General features: G+C 41.5%; 1 protein-coding gene across 1 annotated transcript; it reads left to right on the forward strand.

The window, feature by feature from the left end:
* The first annotated feature begins 1,165 nt into the window (after window positions 1-1,165).
* On the forward strand, window positions 1,166-1,699 carry LOC149214152 (uncharacterized). Its single transcript, XM_089389310.1, has one exon. The coding sequence runs from the start codon at window positions 1,166-1,168 to the stop codon at window positions 1,697-1,699; it is 534 nt and encodes a 177-aa protein (XP_089245436.1).
* Window positions 1,700-17,702: the final 16,003 nt, after the last annotated feature.

A 17,702-nucleotide genomic window follows, 5' to 3' on the forward strand; every position in this document is an offset into this window, starting at 1 on the left:
TGAAGATGAACCATCCTGAAGAAATCTAGCACTTTGAAATTGGATTGGCTTGGAGTAGTTTGGAATATGAAAGGACACCTCCTTATCATATCCAAGACCTGTTTTGTGCTTGTTGTGGACAAGCTCTTCCCAAGGTCTGATGATTTGTTTGGGAAGTGCAGGCTGAATTTCTGCATCTTTATGCAAAACTTCTCTTGAAATTGGCACTTGATGGGGATCAAACTCAACATTACTGACTTCATGACTTGCTGGTTGTTGATGTATGTCATGATTATTATGTTGCAACTCATCTTGCTGAAGCTGAGATTCAAGCTGCAAAAAATCAATCTTCTCTTATGTATGTTGCAGGCAAGTTTGAATGTCAAAAAAAGTTTCCTTGCTAATGTTGATTGTGCTTTCAGTAGTTGACATAATTAAAGTTCTTAATATTTCTAATAAATTTCCAATTTGAGTCATTTTTAAACTTCAATAGGTCAACTCAATTCATCAACAATAATCTAAAATAAATAAAACCCAGTTCGCAACCTTCAATGTTTCAAACCAGCATAGAGAGCAACACCAAACTTTTACAATACTAATGTAGAGAATACACTTGGTAATTTATCCCAATGGACAAATATTGAATGGGTTGATCTGGGACTGTTTGAACCCAACTTCGCATTCCAAACAAGCTGCTGCAGGAATAGGAAATGCAAATCTGTAGTGATAGGCTGCTAGCCGGCTACAGAGATGAGAACAACTCGTCTTTCTCTCAAAAAAATCTCCTACAGGTGTAAGAAATCAACTCGATCTCTGATGTATAGGTGGCTACATCCATACAAAAAGCGATCCAATAGGCACACAAATCTGGAACTGCAGGAGAACCGCAAGTGATAATTGGGTGCACAAAAGAATGACTCCTCCTCCTTCACTGCCACGCTGCTACAAAACTTCTTCTACTCATAAATAAACACATCCTCTTCGATCTTCTGCTAAAAATAACTCAGTAAGAATCAAAGATGCCTATACCCCTCAGTCCACGTACCAACAATACAATCTTGGAGGGCTTTGAACCGTCGGAAATCGAGGTTTTACATTTGGGTTTCCTTTTTTTTCGGGTTTGCATCAAGTAGGGTTTTGATTATTTTAAAACCCTAGATAGTGTCACCAGGGTTTGTTCATAGAAATGGATACTCTCGATGTTGATATTGCCAGAATTCAGGAGGAAAGGCAGAAGAAGGAACAAGAGCTCGCATCGCTTTCGGCTGTAACTTTTGATGCAGATTTGTATGGTGGAATTAACAGGTTCGAGGCTTATGAACGCTCCATTCCATTGAATGGGGAAGAAGAGGATCATGATCCTACTGAAAGAGAGGTTGCTCGGAAATTGGCCTCGTACACTATGCCCAAATCAGTGCTGAAGGATTTGCCAAGAGGCGTAGCGAAGGAGGAGGATGATTTCGGGTTCAAGAAACACCAGTGGATTATTGATAGAGAAGATGATTATAGGAAGAGGAGGCTTAACAGAATTATTTCCCCTGACAGAAACGATGCCTTCGCCATGGGTGACAAGACCCCCGATGTTGTCGTCTGGACTTATGCAGATATTATGCGGGAAGAGGCTCTCAATAGGGAAAAGGAAGAAACCCTAAGGCTTATTGCGAAGAAACACCAGGAAGAGACCGAACATAAGGTGAAGGAGAGAGATGGGGTCAGTTAGGCGCCGATGACTCAGCCTGCCCAGAAGCAGAGGAATTGATGGTACCAAGCTCAGGACCAGGGGAATGCTGCCAAGAAGGAGGTGTATACTTCTTCAAGACTGCGCGAATACCGATATGACAAAAATGCTCATGTGTGTTTCTCTCTTGGACCATGCAACTTTGACCAATAACGATTAGTGCCCCCATCTACCACTGGCTTCCATAACGTTATGCCCATAAGATTTCCATAATATGAGAAATGTTATCTGTAGAATGACAGGCAGATTAAAAAAATGGTTACCATGCAAGCACTCAGGGCAGCACTATTGAGGGAAGCTTAGGGCAATGCTTTTCACAACCAATGGCAATAGTGTTGAAGGCAGGACAATGTGTTTCATGAATAATGGCAGAGAGAGGAGTTACATAGGCATAGAATGCAGCTAAAATTTAGTTGATAAGATATTCATCAAATGCAGGACTGATAGCCCAACTTTCAAGCACATAGAAATCACAAAATCAGTGGCTTAGAATGGAGTAGGACAGGAAAATGCTCGTTCTGATACCATGTTAAAGTCACATGGAATGTAAATAGGAAAGGTGGATGATAAACATTGAATGCATTATTATTGACATGATATACATTTATAGTACATTTGTGTGACCGTTGGGTTCCACATCCCAAGGTCTCTTGGACTCTCGTGGTTGTTCACATTCTACACCAACCCATAGAGGATTAAGTGTCCAACAGTAATGACTGTGTATTTGTGGTCGTGGACAATTTTTCTAAGATGGCTATATTGGCGGTCTGCAAGAAGAGTATCACAACAGAGGACACTGTGAAACTATTCTTTGAATGAGTATGGGTACATTTTTGGATCCCGTAGACCATTATATTATATTGGGATAGCAGGCTCCTAAGCACATTCTACTCAAGCCTCTGGACACTATTGGACACCAAGCTCACCAAATCGACCGCCTTCCACCCCCAGATTGATGGCCAAACGGAGGTCGTCAATAGGATGATAGTGCACATACTCTGCATGTAGAACTCCAAGCATCCTCGAACCTGGGATGAGAGACTTCCATAATAGAGCTCTCCATAGCTCAATTGGTTGCAGTACCTTTCAAGTGGGTCTAGGATTTCAACTATTGTGTTCGATTGATGTTGCCATGCCTCATGCGACTATGCAGAAAAAATCCACACATGTATTGTCTAAGGTTGATAAAGTGACTAGATTTATTGAACACTTCCAACACATCTGCCAGTAGGTTCACGACATCCTGGAGAAGTCAAATGCCAAGTAAAAGTAGCAACGTGATCAACATCGGGTTCCACACAAGTTTCAGGTGGGCGACAAAGTCTAGTTGCATTTGTAGATATAACGCCTTATCGGAGCCCATCAGAAGCTCAAATCACTATGATATGGTCCTTACACCATTACCAAGGCTATGGGAGACAAATATTTTGAGATCAACATTCCCCAATTCCTTGGCCTGTACCCAATGTTCAATGTGGACCAACTTCGACCACACTTCCCACCATTGCTGGACACATGAGACATTGCAGAACAACTCACACCAAAAAATTTAAAGCTATATTGCATGGAACAGGCCACAACTGATTAGATTATGGACACATAGGTGAAGAACACTCACTAGAAAAAGATCCAACTATATCGGTTGTCAAAGCTGGCCAACTCTTGCACCAAGGCAAGTGGCTCACTAGGGACCCAGTTCAACAAAAATTTCCTCACCTCATGGAGGCTCTGAACACAATGGGGACCATTTCTTCCTAAGGGGGGAGGAATGATCCAGGTGGATATTGGTGGCCACCCACCTATCCCACCTAGACCTCCAGTCAGTTTCATTTGTTTCCTTGTTTATTTCATCATTTACTATTTTTAGTATTTTTTCGGGTCTTGAACTTCTGAAGAAGTTTTGACCCCCTAAACGGTGTTTTTTTGAGGTCCACTGCAGACCCATAGCGAAAGGTGTACTATGCTATCATGCATGCCTCAACAAGCATCTTCAAGTTGTCCTTCTCATCTTTGCCTTTTAGGGTTTCCTTCATCCTCTTTTGCATTTGTTTGACCTTGATGTTGCAAATCTTGTTTCTGGTTTGGTAGTGGTGGGCCATGTGCCTCAACATATGGTTATCCCTGTTAGGATTTTCAAGAAGCTTCTCTAGATGGCCATTGACTTTGTCTAGCCAATATTCCCTGTCTTCATTGATTTCCATAGCAATTTTGTCTTCACTGCTCAAATCCTTTACTACTAGGTTTCGGTCTCTTTCTTTTTGCAATGCCTTTTTGAGACCCATTGTCCTAGGCCTCATCCTTCGAACCTACTTCTCCTGTTCATCATGCTTATCACGCTCTAGCACTGCTTTACCTTTGACCTCTTGCCTCAACATCCTAAATTTCTCTTTTTCCATCATTAGTTGTTTGACCTTGAGTTGACTTTTTTCTTGCTCAAGGAAAGAAATGATAAATTTGGCCCTTGCCAAATTGTCCTGGAGCTCCATGATCTGGGAATCCTTATCTTTGATAACTTGTTGTAAGTTTGAATGCTCATCTGCTACCTCCAAGTCAACTAGGTCAAAATCATGCTTAATTAGCTCCTCATCCAACAAATGTGATCCTTGTTGTGCTGATGTAGAAAGCTTGGCCCTTTCCTCAACTTGAGGAGCAAACACAAGTCTTTTTCCTCTCTGGTATGTTTCGTTCACCTCAGGTCTAGGTGCCTTGGGAACCTCCTCTGATTTTTTTGATGACCCGACCTCCATAGGATGTGCTGATGTGTCTTGGTGTTGGCTTGGTGAAGTAGTCTCATGCCTTTGCAAGGCTGCTTCAGTAAAGGTATCCCATGCAATGTTCTTTTTTGCCAACTTATGGAGGACTACAACCTGTTGTAGCGGCTACAACCACCCTCCAAAATATTTCCCTAGTCTGTTTTGGAGCCTCCCTACCAACCTTCACAACAACTTGCCTTGCTTCGTCAAGTCCTCAAGCTTCAATGTCTTTCTTTCTCAAAGGCAGCCTATCGATCACAGTTTGATCTTTTCCCTTCATAGGCTGCTCACCCGGACTTGGTCTAGCTGCAGGCTGAGCAAATTCCCCTTGAAAATTGTGCATTTCAAGAGGGCAACCAGCCTTCCCTCTAGAAATTGTGCAATCCTCTCTGACATCCTGCTGGGCTTTAGGATTGCGTAATCCTGCTAGCCAACCTTCCCAACAGGATTTGCACAAATTTTCCTAGCAGCAAGTTGTTCAGCCCAGGATTTCCACAAATCTGGGTAGCAGTTAGTTGATCTGCCCAGAAATTGCAGAAATCTCCTCGGAAACCAACCCAGCTCCTAGCCAGAAATGCGCATTTTTCTCCAGCAATCCAGTAGTCTCTTGCATGTGCAGCTGAGTTGATCGATTCCCTCCGAGACTGAGCAAAAAAAACTTGCATGCATGGGCTACTTCTCCCAAGGCAACATGCAAAGGCATCCCTTGTTTCAGGGATCTATGTTTAGCAGTGGGAGGTTACATGTAAGGAGAAATTCTGAAACCTCCCACCAAGTGTCGCTTCCCCTAGATTCGTGGCATGCGTGTCACAACCTCGATGTTATCAAAACTCATCAAACGGACGTTGCAGAGCTCATCCCTCACATCAACCTTGCATCTCTAACATCCCACATCACATCTAGGAGCAGTCAGCACATTCAACTCAGTTGTCTTGGGGTAAGCCCGCTTCCTATGCCCTGTGCCGCATTTCTGTCGCTTTTTGTCTTTTCACTTGTAGGAGTATTGTTTGCTTGATTTCTTTGAATGCTTGCTGTCATTTACATATATCCTAGCTTATCCTAGCTCTATTTCAGTTTTCGATGCTATCTCACTACTGTCGCATGCATGAAATTATTTTGCAGGACGTTCGCCCAACCGACGAATTGCCTCACCCACATGCATGATGATTTGTTTGCTGAATCTTTCCTTCATGTTTTTCATGCATTGTAAATCACTTCTAATATCACTTAGTGTCACCAGGAATTCACCGACTTACTTGCTTTCAGTCATTTGTCGGCGAGTCGGGCCAACCTTGGCCTGGGCTCTGCCTTCACCAAGGCTGCATTGCACAATCTGGGAAAGGAATGCTCACCTTCCTCTCCAGATTTGTGCATTCATTCCTGGCACTAGCCTCCAGGACTTTTTTGTGCATTTCTGGAGGATAGTGGCTGCTTGGCCCAAGAAATTGCACAGATCTGTCCCCAGGCCAGTAGTCCTTCCCAGATGGAATTTTGCATTGCGCAATCCCAACAGTCAGTAACCAGACTGGATTGTGCATTGCACAGTTCCAGCAGTCAGCCAGTCTCCTAGTAGCCCAAACTGTGCCTTGAGCAGTCTTGGCAGTCGATCTCCCCACCTCCCGACCGAAAGTGTACAACCTTCATGATCATTCACCCAGGTATGTTGCAAGTCAGTTCTCATGTTCATTTTGGTTTTTGACTGACATATTGCTTGCTATGAGTGTTTCCATGTCTCCAGGTATCGCAGGTGTTCATCTACCTCTCAACAGTATAGGTACAATGGTTTACAGGAGAGCATAGATTAGGACACCGTTTAGAGCATGCTTGGGGATGTAGTCGATCAAGTGTCTATGAGATTTCCTACTCATGAAGACATCAAGTTGTTCATAGACAAGGACATCAAGCGATAGCATCACAATGAGTAGCATCATGAATAGCAGCTAAAGACAGCATACCAAATGCAATGAATGCAAGAGGAGGGTTTTTGACAACACAGAGGCGGAACAAGGTTGCAAGCTCAAGTAGGTCCATTGATTATGAAAGCAACTTTCGATACTTCAGCTATGGAGTGATGGCACGACATGAAGCTCGCACGAAGGCAGAAGATGTAACAAAGAAGGAGTTGCAGGTGTTGAATCAGCAACTCAGGAAGAACATGAAGCTACACAGACAGATGAATGAGTTGCAGTAGGATCAGGAACAACAGTGGGCGCAACATGCGCTCACGGATGAAACTGCTCCCGGGCAAGTTAAAGATCTATCCCAGCAGCTAACACGGAGTAGACATGGTGAGCAGTGTGGTTGATCGCATGCAAGGGATTCAACAACATGCATTTCATTGTGTGTACGCATGCAATCCAACCCATTCAACACACTCACCAAGGCGAAGATAAGAAGCAAGTCCAACTGGAGCCGAATGGGTACTTCAACAAGTTGATGCACATGACCACCATCACACACTTCAATATCAACACGGACACTATGCATCAGTGTGTTGCTGGTTCAACTATACCCAAGAAGACCATGCACATGTTAGCAGACGAGTTGGATGAAGGGGCCGAACCAATGCATCATTTGTAATGGAGGCAAGAGTTTGCTTCAACAATATGTCACCATGAGGTGCATGCACACCATCACGGATGACCAAGCTTGGCATCAGCTCACCACCTTTACCATCACAGGCATGTCATAGAGTTGGTCTCACCACAGTGGACCGAGTGGTAGTGTTGTCTTGCTTGGCTTGCTCAAGCCATGTTGTCTCACATGAGTACATGTGCATTGTAACGTTGAGTCGTGTCAAGTGTAATTCAAGTATCCATAGTTGGACGTAACATTCATAGAGTAGGTGAAGAGTCATGAGGGTAGTTGAATTGTCACAAAGGGGAATGTCAAGGGTCACCCCACCCTTTGCTATAAATATTCCCTCATAACTCATTATATAGGCTTTTGGTCAGCCAAGCTTCTACTAAGACTATCTTGAAGAAGGCTTGGACAGTATTGTAATGTGCCTTGGATTCTCCACTGCACGGAGCTAGTACATCTCTTTGGAGGAGTAGGTGGATGTGGATGTAACATTCCACTGTTGGGGCTAGCAGGTTTACATGGATGTATTGTATGATTGTGACTTACACTTCTTTATATAATAACAGTCAACACATTTTCATGCATATGTCGTTATTGTAGTTGGACTGCTCCGGTATCTTTAATGATATGTGTTGTTTAACTTACGTACTTGTGTATGAACTGATTCACATGCAATTATATGAATCTTGTTGTTAATCTGTTGAATATGTTGTTAATGCTATCACCGTTTGTGTCGACTCCTCTGTTGGACATCAGACAGACCTTTCACTTGAACCTTGCTATAACAACTGTCACACTTGTGTCGAACTGATCTGTGAGTGTTGTACGTGTTATCTTACCTTGTATGATGTGACTGCTGCATCTGAGTGGACTGCTCTGCCGGAAGATGTGCATGTCCTTTATGTTGTGTGTTCCTAGCCAAGTTGGGACTACTCCCTTTCAACCTAGAACTCACCTTCACCTCCTCCCCCTTTCAAAGTGTTGGAACCTCTCATACACCTTCCTTGACTCATTGCATCAATCACACCCTTGCCACTGACAGAGTTATCTTACTTGCCTCTATGCGACATCACGGTCAAGGCATTACCTTACGACCCACTGCTGGGACTCCTACACCAAACGGTTTGAGGTCTAACTGGGACTTCTTACCAGGGAGATCCCCTTGACATGTTGGCAGGTCCAACACCGTCAACACAACCTTTATCAAACTGTGGTGGAAAAGGCTAGGGTAATGCTCTTTGTTTTTCATTTGCACCTTTTTAGACATTTTGATGACACTTCTACACAAATAGTTACACAAGTTAAGAGGTTTCACAGCTGTAAATTGCATGAGCAGCCTAATGTGAGATTGATACAACCTAGAAAACCTCCCCTCACAAGTGAAAAACTTCATCACAACCTTCATCAATGGTGCATACTTTTCCAACAAGTATCTGAATGGAATGATGTGTGAATGAGCCTCTTTGTAGGGTGATTTCAAGAAGGGTTTGTATTGCTCAAGATCTAGGCTCGTGCCTTTGAACCAATACTCCCCATGATTTGGTATCCCTGTGGCAAGAGAGATGGCATCAACTGAGAATCTGAAATCAATCCCTGCAATGGTGGAATTTTCTCCTTTTAGATTGGTGGCAATCAAATTAGTGAGTTTCTCATGAAAACTTACCTCTCCCACACTTTGACAAAACCCTAGGAAGTTGACGTCTTCAAAGCATTGTCTTATGAATGGTGAAGAATTGATCTCATTGCAATTTGGGGCTCATACCTTAGAATCTTCCCCCCTTTATGATGTTTTCTTTTCTCTGATGGTGAAGAGTCTCCTTCCATTTTTGAAACCCTAGATGATAGGAAAGGGGAAAAAACAGTGAAAAGTGATTGAAGTGGTGAAATGAGGGAGTTTAAGGAAGGGAGATGGGAGTAGGGAAATTTTGGGAGATGGATAGGGGTTTTAGGAATCCTTAGGAAGTTAAATGTGTTGAAAATAGCAACAAGAAATGCTAAATATAGAAGTGATAAAAATAACATTGCTATAAATAGCATTTCGAGATACATTCCAATTTTAGTTAGTCCCTGAACTAAAATTGAGAATTAAAATTCGAATTTGATCTTAGCAGCTGTTTGAAAAATAATTAATTAGTTCATATTCAGTTAATTAGTTGAAGAAAATCAAACATGAAGTCTATGTGAAGACATGCAACAATTTTCCCTTTGATTGAGGAAGTTATCCCTTAATTAAAGTGATTAGGATGAGTTGTACTTTGAGTTGTAATTAGTAAGCTCAGTTAACTGAGTTAAGTCTAGTTAGATTAATTCCAACAGTTTGTGGAACTGATTGTGAGTTCAGTTAGTTAATGCATGCATGCATGTAACTATTGCACTTCAGATAACTGAATATTCTCTCATAAATAACTCATGCATGTCAGTTTAGTCAGAGACCTAGTTGAGATCAGATGATGGGACAGTGTACTATCAGTTGCAGGAATATTCCATTGAGGATATCTCTTGCATGCAGAAAGAATTCATTCCATGGAGATTGCATAGTTACTTCTGAGCTTGGTGAGTTGTGTGAGAGGTGAATTCACACAGGTGGCAACCAGAGGACCCATGAGAAACTGCGCAAGGAAATAGGAGGCTTGAAGCACTGGAGGAAGACATAGGTTGTGTCGATTTTGTCTATGAGCAACATTGAGAGATTGCATTGAGAGCTGGATAGCTTGTGAGCTAAAGCTTTGTGTAATCTGGAGATATTTCCACTTGTATGATAATACAAAGATTGGGGTTTTTAGCTGAGGCTTTCCCCAAAGTATTCTTTTGTGTTCATGTGTGATTGGTTTCTCATTCTCTGTTATATGTGTTCTATTTGATCTTGCTCAAAATCAATTAAGCTTCTGCAAGTTTGTTTGTAGAAGTAGATCAAGTATTTTTCTTTACTATATTGCATTATCAGGTGATCTATGGTGGGAAATTATACATGGTATGAGAAAAGGTGATCAAAGCAAAGAATAGTATACAGAGAAGGGCTAAGTTCAAAGTTTGAAGTTCATGATTATAGAAATCAAATTCTTATCACATCTCAAATTTCACCAATGGCGATCAACAGTTTGAGACTCGAGTATGCCCTGGATGACAGCTTGAATTATATAGCCTGGAAGGATCGCATGGAAGCCGTATTAGAGGACAACAGTTTGAAGGATTTCATTGATCAAGAAGTCCCCAAGCCAACAACTCCTAATGCCCAAGAATTGGCGGAATGGAAGAAATGTGTGGCTAGAGCAAGGAGGATTATTCTGGAGGGAATTCAAGACCACATTGTCTCGAGTCTCCATGGGAAGGAGACACTGTTTTCAATGTGGAAAACATTGAAGGATCTGTATCAGAATAGCAACAATCAGAGGAAGCTGGTGCTGAAAGGCGAGCTTCGGAAAATCAAGTGTGAAAAGGGCGACACGATCTCTACATATCTGAACAAGCTCACCACCTGCAGGGATGAGCTTGGAAGTGTAGGGATCACGACAGTCGAGGATGACATGGTGAGTCTTGCTCTCCTCGGTCTTCCTAAGAGCTGACATAGCTACCAAGACTTAGTAAACGGAAGAGAGAAACTGCCAGATTGGGAACGACTTTGGTTGGATCTGATGAAGGAGGAGATAAGAAGAAGCAACAGAGATGGATCTTCATCAAAGCAAGATGATGAAGAAAATCTAGCCTTAGTGAGTAAGGCGAGGAAAGGGAAGGGGAAGGCTTCCCATTCTAAATCGAGTTCTTCCCATGGTGGGAAGAATATTGATGAATCGAAAGTGAGATGCTTTCATTGTCATGAGGTGGGCCATTATGCTACGAATTATCCACAGAAGAAATCCAAGAAGGGATCCTCGAAAGGATCAGATGGTGAGGCACTGGCTTCACAGTTCAAATTGGATTTCACCCTAATCACATGCATGGTTGCATTGACGGTGGATTGTGTTTGGTACCTGGACAGTGGAGCCTCATTCCACATGACCGACGACAAGAGTCTATTCAGTACCTTGGAGGAGAAGGACCTCCAGATGCACATAGATATGGGCAATGATGGAAAGTATTGTGTTTCAGGTGAAGGTACGGTTGTGTTTCAGAGGGAGCATGGAGCTCCTCTCACCCTGATTGATGTAAAGTATGTGCCTGGTCTGAAGAAGAACCTTGTGTTCGTCGCTATGTTGGAATACAAAGGCTATGATGAAGTCTTTAGTAAAGGAAAGGCATTCCTGAGGCATATCAGCATTGGACAGACCAAGAGGATTGGGATTCGAGTTAAGAATCTCTACAAGCTGGAGGTAGACAACTGTGTTGCATTGAGTTCCAAAGCAGAGTTGGTGCAGAGCCAAGATGTTGGTGAGCTATGGCATATAATATTGGGCCACTTGCACCATGGGGCCTTGAAGATCATGCAGCAGATTTCTACCGGAATTCCCAAGGGAAAATTGGAGCAAGTGGATACATGCAAAGGTTGTACCTTGGGTAAGTATGCAAAATCTTCCTTTCAGGATCAAGCCAGTAGAGCTGGAGCAATCCTGGAGCGAGTTCATACAGATGTGTGTGGACCATTCTCTACAACCTCCACTGCTAAACAAAGGTACTATGTTATTTTTATTGATGATTTTTCTCGTAGATGTTGAATCTACTTCATGCAGAAGAAGGATCAAACCTTCTCAAGGTTTTGTGAGATCAAAGCCTTGGTTGAGAAAGAATCTGGAAAGAAAATAAGGGCCTTGTGAAGCGATAAAGGTGGAGAGTATGTCTCCCAACATTTTAAGGACTTTTGTGCAACAAAAGGAATTAAACGAGAGTTAACGACACCCCATAACCCATAGGGGAATGGGGTGGATGAAAGGAAGAACAGATCGATTGTGGGAGCAGCTTGGGTGATGTTGCATGACCAAATCCTACCACTTCATTTGTGGGTTAAGGCATGCAATACAAAAATATACTTGCATTATAGAAGCCTGCATCGTATACTGGGGATGAAGACACTAGTGGAGGCCTTTTCTGGGAAGAGACCGGATGTGAGTCACTTCAGGATCTTCCGATCATCGGTTTATTGCCATGTGACCAAAGATGCCCGGAAGAAGCTAGAGCCAACAGCTGAGTTGGGGATACTTGTGGGGTACACTGATACACCCCACACCTATCAGGTGTTCTTGTCTACTAGTCAGAGGACAGTGGTACACAGAGACTTGAAGTTTGATGAGCAGAAAACCATGTGAGTATCCCTTGAGAGGGAGCTCAAGTTGCATGCAGAGGAGGAACTTTTGGTTCCTAAGGAGGTGGAGCCTTAGACTGATGCGAAGCAGCTGCATGCAGAGGATCTAGGAGTGGAGACATCCACTCATTAAAATCTTCCAAAGATGGGCGAAAATTCTCAAGGGAAGCTCATAGATTGGTGATGGATGTGAGAGAGAATGTGGGACAACCATCCTCTCAGCGCAGACATAGGATATCACCTGAGCGGTACACTAGTTACATGGCCCTGGTTGGGGAGTGTGTAGAGACCAAACCATCTTCCTTCGAGGAAGCAGTGTAGCAACCAGTCTGGGTTTATGCTATGGTGGAGGAGTACGACTCCATCGTTTGGAACAGTGTTTGGGATGTTGTCCCAAGACTGGAGGACAAGTCAATGGTGAGTTCCCGATGGCTTTACAAGGTAAAGCAAGCAGCTGATGGCTATGTGGAGAATAATAAGGCAAGGTTCGTTTCCCGTGTTTTTTCATAGGTCGAGGGGATCGACTATGATGAGACTTTTGCTCCTGTAGCAAGGTACTCATCTATCAGATCGATGTTGGCACTATCAACACATATGGGTTGGAAGATCCATCATATGGATATGAAGACTGCATTCCTCAATGGCAAGATTAAGGAAGAGGTGTACATAGAGTAGCCGGAAGGATTTGAGACCTTCGATCATGAGTCGCATGTGTGTTGACTCAAGAGAGCTTTGTATGGGCTGAAGCAAGCACCTCATGCTTGGTACACCAAGATCGACAACTATTTCACCGGGTTGGGCTTCACAAAGAGTGAAGTGGATGCGAACCTTTACCACATCATGGTAGAAGGTAAGCCATTGATCATTGCCCTTTATGTTGATGATCTGATATTGACAGGTGATGATCATTTGATCAAGTCTTGTAAGGGGGACTTTGCAAGAGAGTTCTAAATGAAAGACATGGGTCTTATGCACTACTTTCTAGGCATGGAAGTGTGGCAAAAGGATGGGGAAGTGTTTGTGTCTCAAGGTAAGTATGCCAATGAGATACTCAAGAAATTCCACATGGAGAAGTGCAAGCCCATGCAGACTCCTCTAGCAAGTAATTGGAGGAAGGAGGATGCTACTTCAGGTGAGGTAGTAGCTGCTACTATTTATCGGCAGCTTGTGGGTTCATTGATGTATCTAGTTAACACACGACCAGATTTGTGCTTTGCGGTGAACCAACTGAGTCAAGCTATGGTTCAGCCTACCAAGCTATTTTGGAAGGCAGCGAAGCATGTGCTAAGATACCTCAGAGGCACATCTTAGTATGGATTATGGTACAGATGGACAGAGGGAGTGAAGCTTCAGGGCTTCACACATGCATATTGGGCAGGGAGTCCATCAGATCAAAAGAGCACTTCAGGAGGAATTTTCAACCTTGGTTCAGTTGCAGTTTCTTGGTACAACAAGAAACAGAGGTCAGTTGCACTTAGCTCAACAAAGGCTGAATACATGGCTGCCAGTCAAGCAGCATGTGAGGCCATTTGGATGCAGAAAATTATAGTTGGATTGTTTGGTCAGAGGATGGATCCAATTGTGATCTATTGCGATAATCAGAGTTCTATCAAACTCTCTGAGAATCCAGTATTTCATGACAGGTCGAAGCACATGTGCAGTGAAGAGGATAATGTTGTTGTTGTATGTTTCGACCGAGGAACAAGATGCAAATATTTTGACTAAGGCATTGTCAAAATGCAAATTCGAGTTCCACAGAGATAGGATTGGGGTGACAGATAATCCCTTTCTTGTTGAGAGGGAGTGTTGAAAATAACAAGAAGAAATGCTAAATATAGAAGTGCTAAAAATAGCGTTGCTATAAATAGAATTTTGGGATACATTCCAATTTTAGTTAGTCCCTGAACTAAAATTGAGAATTAAAATTCGAATTTGATCTTAGCAACTGTTTGAAAAGTAATTAACTAATTGGATAAAATCAAACATGAAGTCTATGTGAAGACATGCAACAATTTTCCCTTTGATTGAGGAAGTTATCCCTTAATTAAAGTGATTAGGATGAGTTGTACTTTGAGTTGTAATTAGTTAGCTCAGTTAACTGAGTTAAGTCCAGTTAGATTAGTTCCAACAGTTTGTGGAACTGATTGTGAGTTCAGTTAGTTAATGCATGCATGCATGTAACTACAGCACTTCAGATAACTGAATATTCTCTCATAAATAACTCATGCATGTCAATTTAATCAGAGACCTAGTTGAGATTAGATGATGGGAAAGTGTACTATCAGTTGCAGGAATATTCCATTGAGAATATCTCTTGCATGCAGAAGGAATTCATTCCTTGGAGATTGCGCAGTTACTTCTGAGTTTGGTGAGTTGTGTGAGAGGTGAATTCACACAGGTAGCAGCCAGAGGACCCAGGAGAAACTATGCAAGGAAATAGGAGGCTTGGAGGACTAGAGGAAGGCATATGTTGTGTCTATTCAGTCTATGAGCAGCATTGATGGATTGCATTGAGAGCTGGATAGCTTGTGAACTAAAGCTTTGTGTAATCCAGAGATATTTCCACTTGTATGATAATACAGAGATCAGGTTTTTTAGCTGAGGCTTTCCCCAGAGTATTCTTCTGTGTTCATGTGTGATTGATTTCTCATTCTCTGTTATATGTGTTCTATTTGATCTTGCTCAAAATCAATTAAGCTTCTGCAAGTTTGTTTGTAGAAGTATATCAAGTATTTTTCTTTAGTATATTGCATTATCAGGTGATCTACAGTGGGAAATTCTACAAAATGAAGGTAAATTAAGGTAAATGAATGAGGGAGATGAGCTAGGAAATTTAAACACAGTCCTAGCTAGGGAAACTTCCCAATTTGATAGATTAGGGCTAGGGTTTGTAGGGAGGTGAAGTGGAATGAAGGGAAATGGTTTGTTGGTGAATGGGGATGATGATTTGCATGCATATAAAGGCACATGGATAGTGATTTTATGGTTTCATAGCTCCAACTGATCATTTGCAAGCTCAAAACATGAAACTCATAGAAAACCCTAGAGGACTAAACTCACAATCATTTTGTTTGTTTTTCCAAAGGAAGAGGGGATGCAAAGGAGTGTTATTACCTATTATGAAGCTTAGAGGATAAAAAATACTAGATTTAGAGGATTGAAAACTCATATTTGAGTGATTTGTTGCAATTCTGGGAGACCCTGTCCCGTGCACAGTGTAGTTCACTGATGCGCAGTGCCACCTCTAGAAATGCAACACCTTGTCTATAAGCGCATTGCCAAGCAAAATTTTCAAATTTGGCTAAAAAACCTCGTGTTTTCTCAGCTAAGGAGGAATTAGCTCGATGAAAAGGTAAGATAAGAATGTAAATGGAATGTGTATGAATCTCTTTGGGCTTTTATAGACATAGCATAATACTATTTTGAGTGATAATGGGCCCCACATGTCTTTTTTAAACATGACTTTCATTATTTTGAACCTGGCAGCCTTGGACAATTGTAACCTAGACTTTGTATCTTCTTTTGGACAATGTACCTTCTTTTTGGAATTTTGAAACTACAGCTATGAATTACTTATTACATATAGAAACATGAAATTACATATGAAATCAAAATTTATTGAAAAGACTTGCTTATCACAACTCATCCTATGCCAGATTTTATGCATGAAATGAAAGTGTTGGTGACTTTGAAAGCCTAATGACCTAATGGAGACACTAGACTGAGTGAAATCATGATGGTGATGACTGACATGATGATGATACACTCAACTGAATGATGAAAGTGACTGGCATGTAAAAATTCTTGAGAAAGTGAAAATAACCCTAGACATACTAACCAGTGACCAAAGTTTTTTAATGGAGGACCTAGTAAAATGACAAAAACTTGACCTTAAACCCTAATGGACATTCTGAAAGAGAACATCTGATCACTGGTGGTAGGAAAAACTGACTGACACTAACATTGGCTCCAGCTGGGGATGGAAGCTCCTTGGAGGTGTCAAGAACACCATAGACGAGGTAGCCTTATTCATTGGGCATGGAGTCAAAATGCAAATACTAAACTCAAACTAAAAATTGACTAACTAACTGACCTTGACAAAACTCTAAATTTGACTAAACTTACTTATGGAAGTAGACCATTGGGATCTTAGGGGCTTCACCTCAGGCTTCAAATCATGATGATAACCACCCACCAGCTGAAGATATATATACAATCATGTGTAATGATCCCTCCAGTGTAACCAATCCAACAAATGGCTACTTATTTGAATTTTGCTCGTATTTTCCTTGATCAGGCATAAAAACAAAAGCTAGGCCACTCCAAGTGTTCACTCAACATGTGCTCATGATCGATAAATACAAGAAAATTCATCTTCCCAGATGGCTACAACAAATTAGTGTAAGGATCCTTAAAAAACTGAAATGTTACCTTGTCTTGAAATCCAACAAAAATACAAGTACTCCTTTCATTTTGATTTGAAAGAATACTTGGTTGTTGATCCATAGGAAGGCATAGGGAAGTATGACTTTCTTCTACCTGAGTGTTGGCTATAAATTCCTCAAGCATGAGCAACTCTGATTCTATCTCTGGCATATTGTCTATCTCAGACTCATACTCTTCCAATTCATAGTCTAAATCATCCTTGAACATAAAACATTCTTCAAGATTATTAAACACGTCAGCCCTATCCTCTTCATGAAAGAAAAAAATCCCTATTAGCTGATCTCCTTGCAGGAAATCTACATCACAAATTGGCTTATTCACAAGAACTTCCTGTATAGTTTCATCAACCTCATGACTGTCATCATTTAAATCTAGATTTTCATTTTCAATAATGGAAGAAATTTCACTCACACATTCTTGCTTGTGTGAACACTACAAACCTGCCTTAACTTGGGCTGTAACATGGCTTTTCAGGAGTTGATCTATTTCATCTTTAGATAGAAGAGAACACTGAGTTTTATAGAAATCAACATTGGCTTGGTGATTTTCATTTTCAAGATCGGGAATAGGTCTTTCTCTATTTTGATGCGAGTCTGTTTCATCCAAGGAGGAAACTACTAATTCTTGTTGGGAGGAAAAATCATAAAGGGCTTCTAATATCTCTTCTTCCATACATTCTTCATCCCCATACAAATTTTCAAGAAATTTAATAAAATTTTCAGAAATTTCACAACATCTATCCATCATTGATAAGGAAAAATTGCAGCTTTGATAATGTTGAAAGAAAACTGAATGAAAATCCTTTAGAGAATATAAACTAGCAGATGGTAGACTCTCATACCATTTCCATGCTATTTCCTCCAAGGTAGCCATGAAGATCTTAATCAGACAATCTTCAAGAAACTTAGTCTTTAATCTGTGAATATGAAAATGAAATTTGACCAAATGCAAACTAGCATCTTCTCCATCT

This window comes from Pinus tabuliformis, chromosome 1_1 (assembly GCF_031772625.1).
Source record: "Pinus tabuliformis cultivar Carrire ecotype Pingquan chromosome 1_1, CPIR1, whole genome shotgun sequence".
Classification (NCBI taxonomy): Eukaryota; Viridiplantae; Streptophyta; class Pinopsida; order Pinales; family Pinaceae; genus Pinus; species Pinus tabuliformis.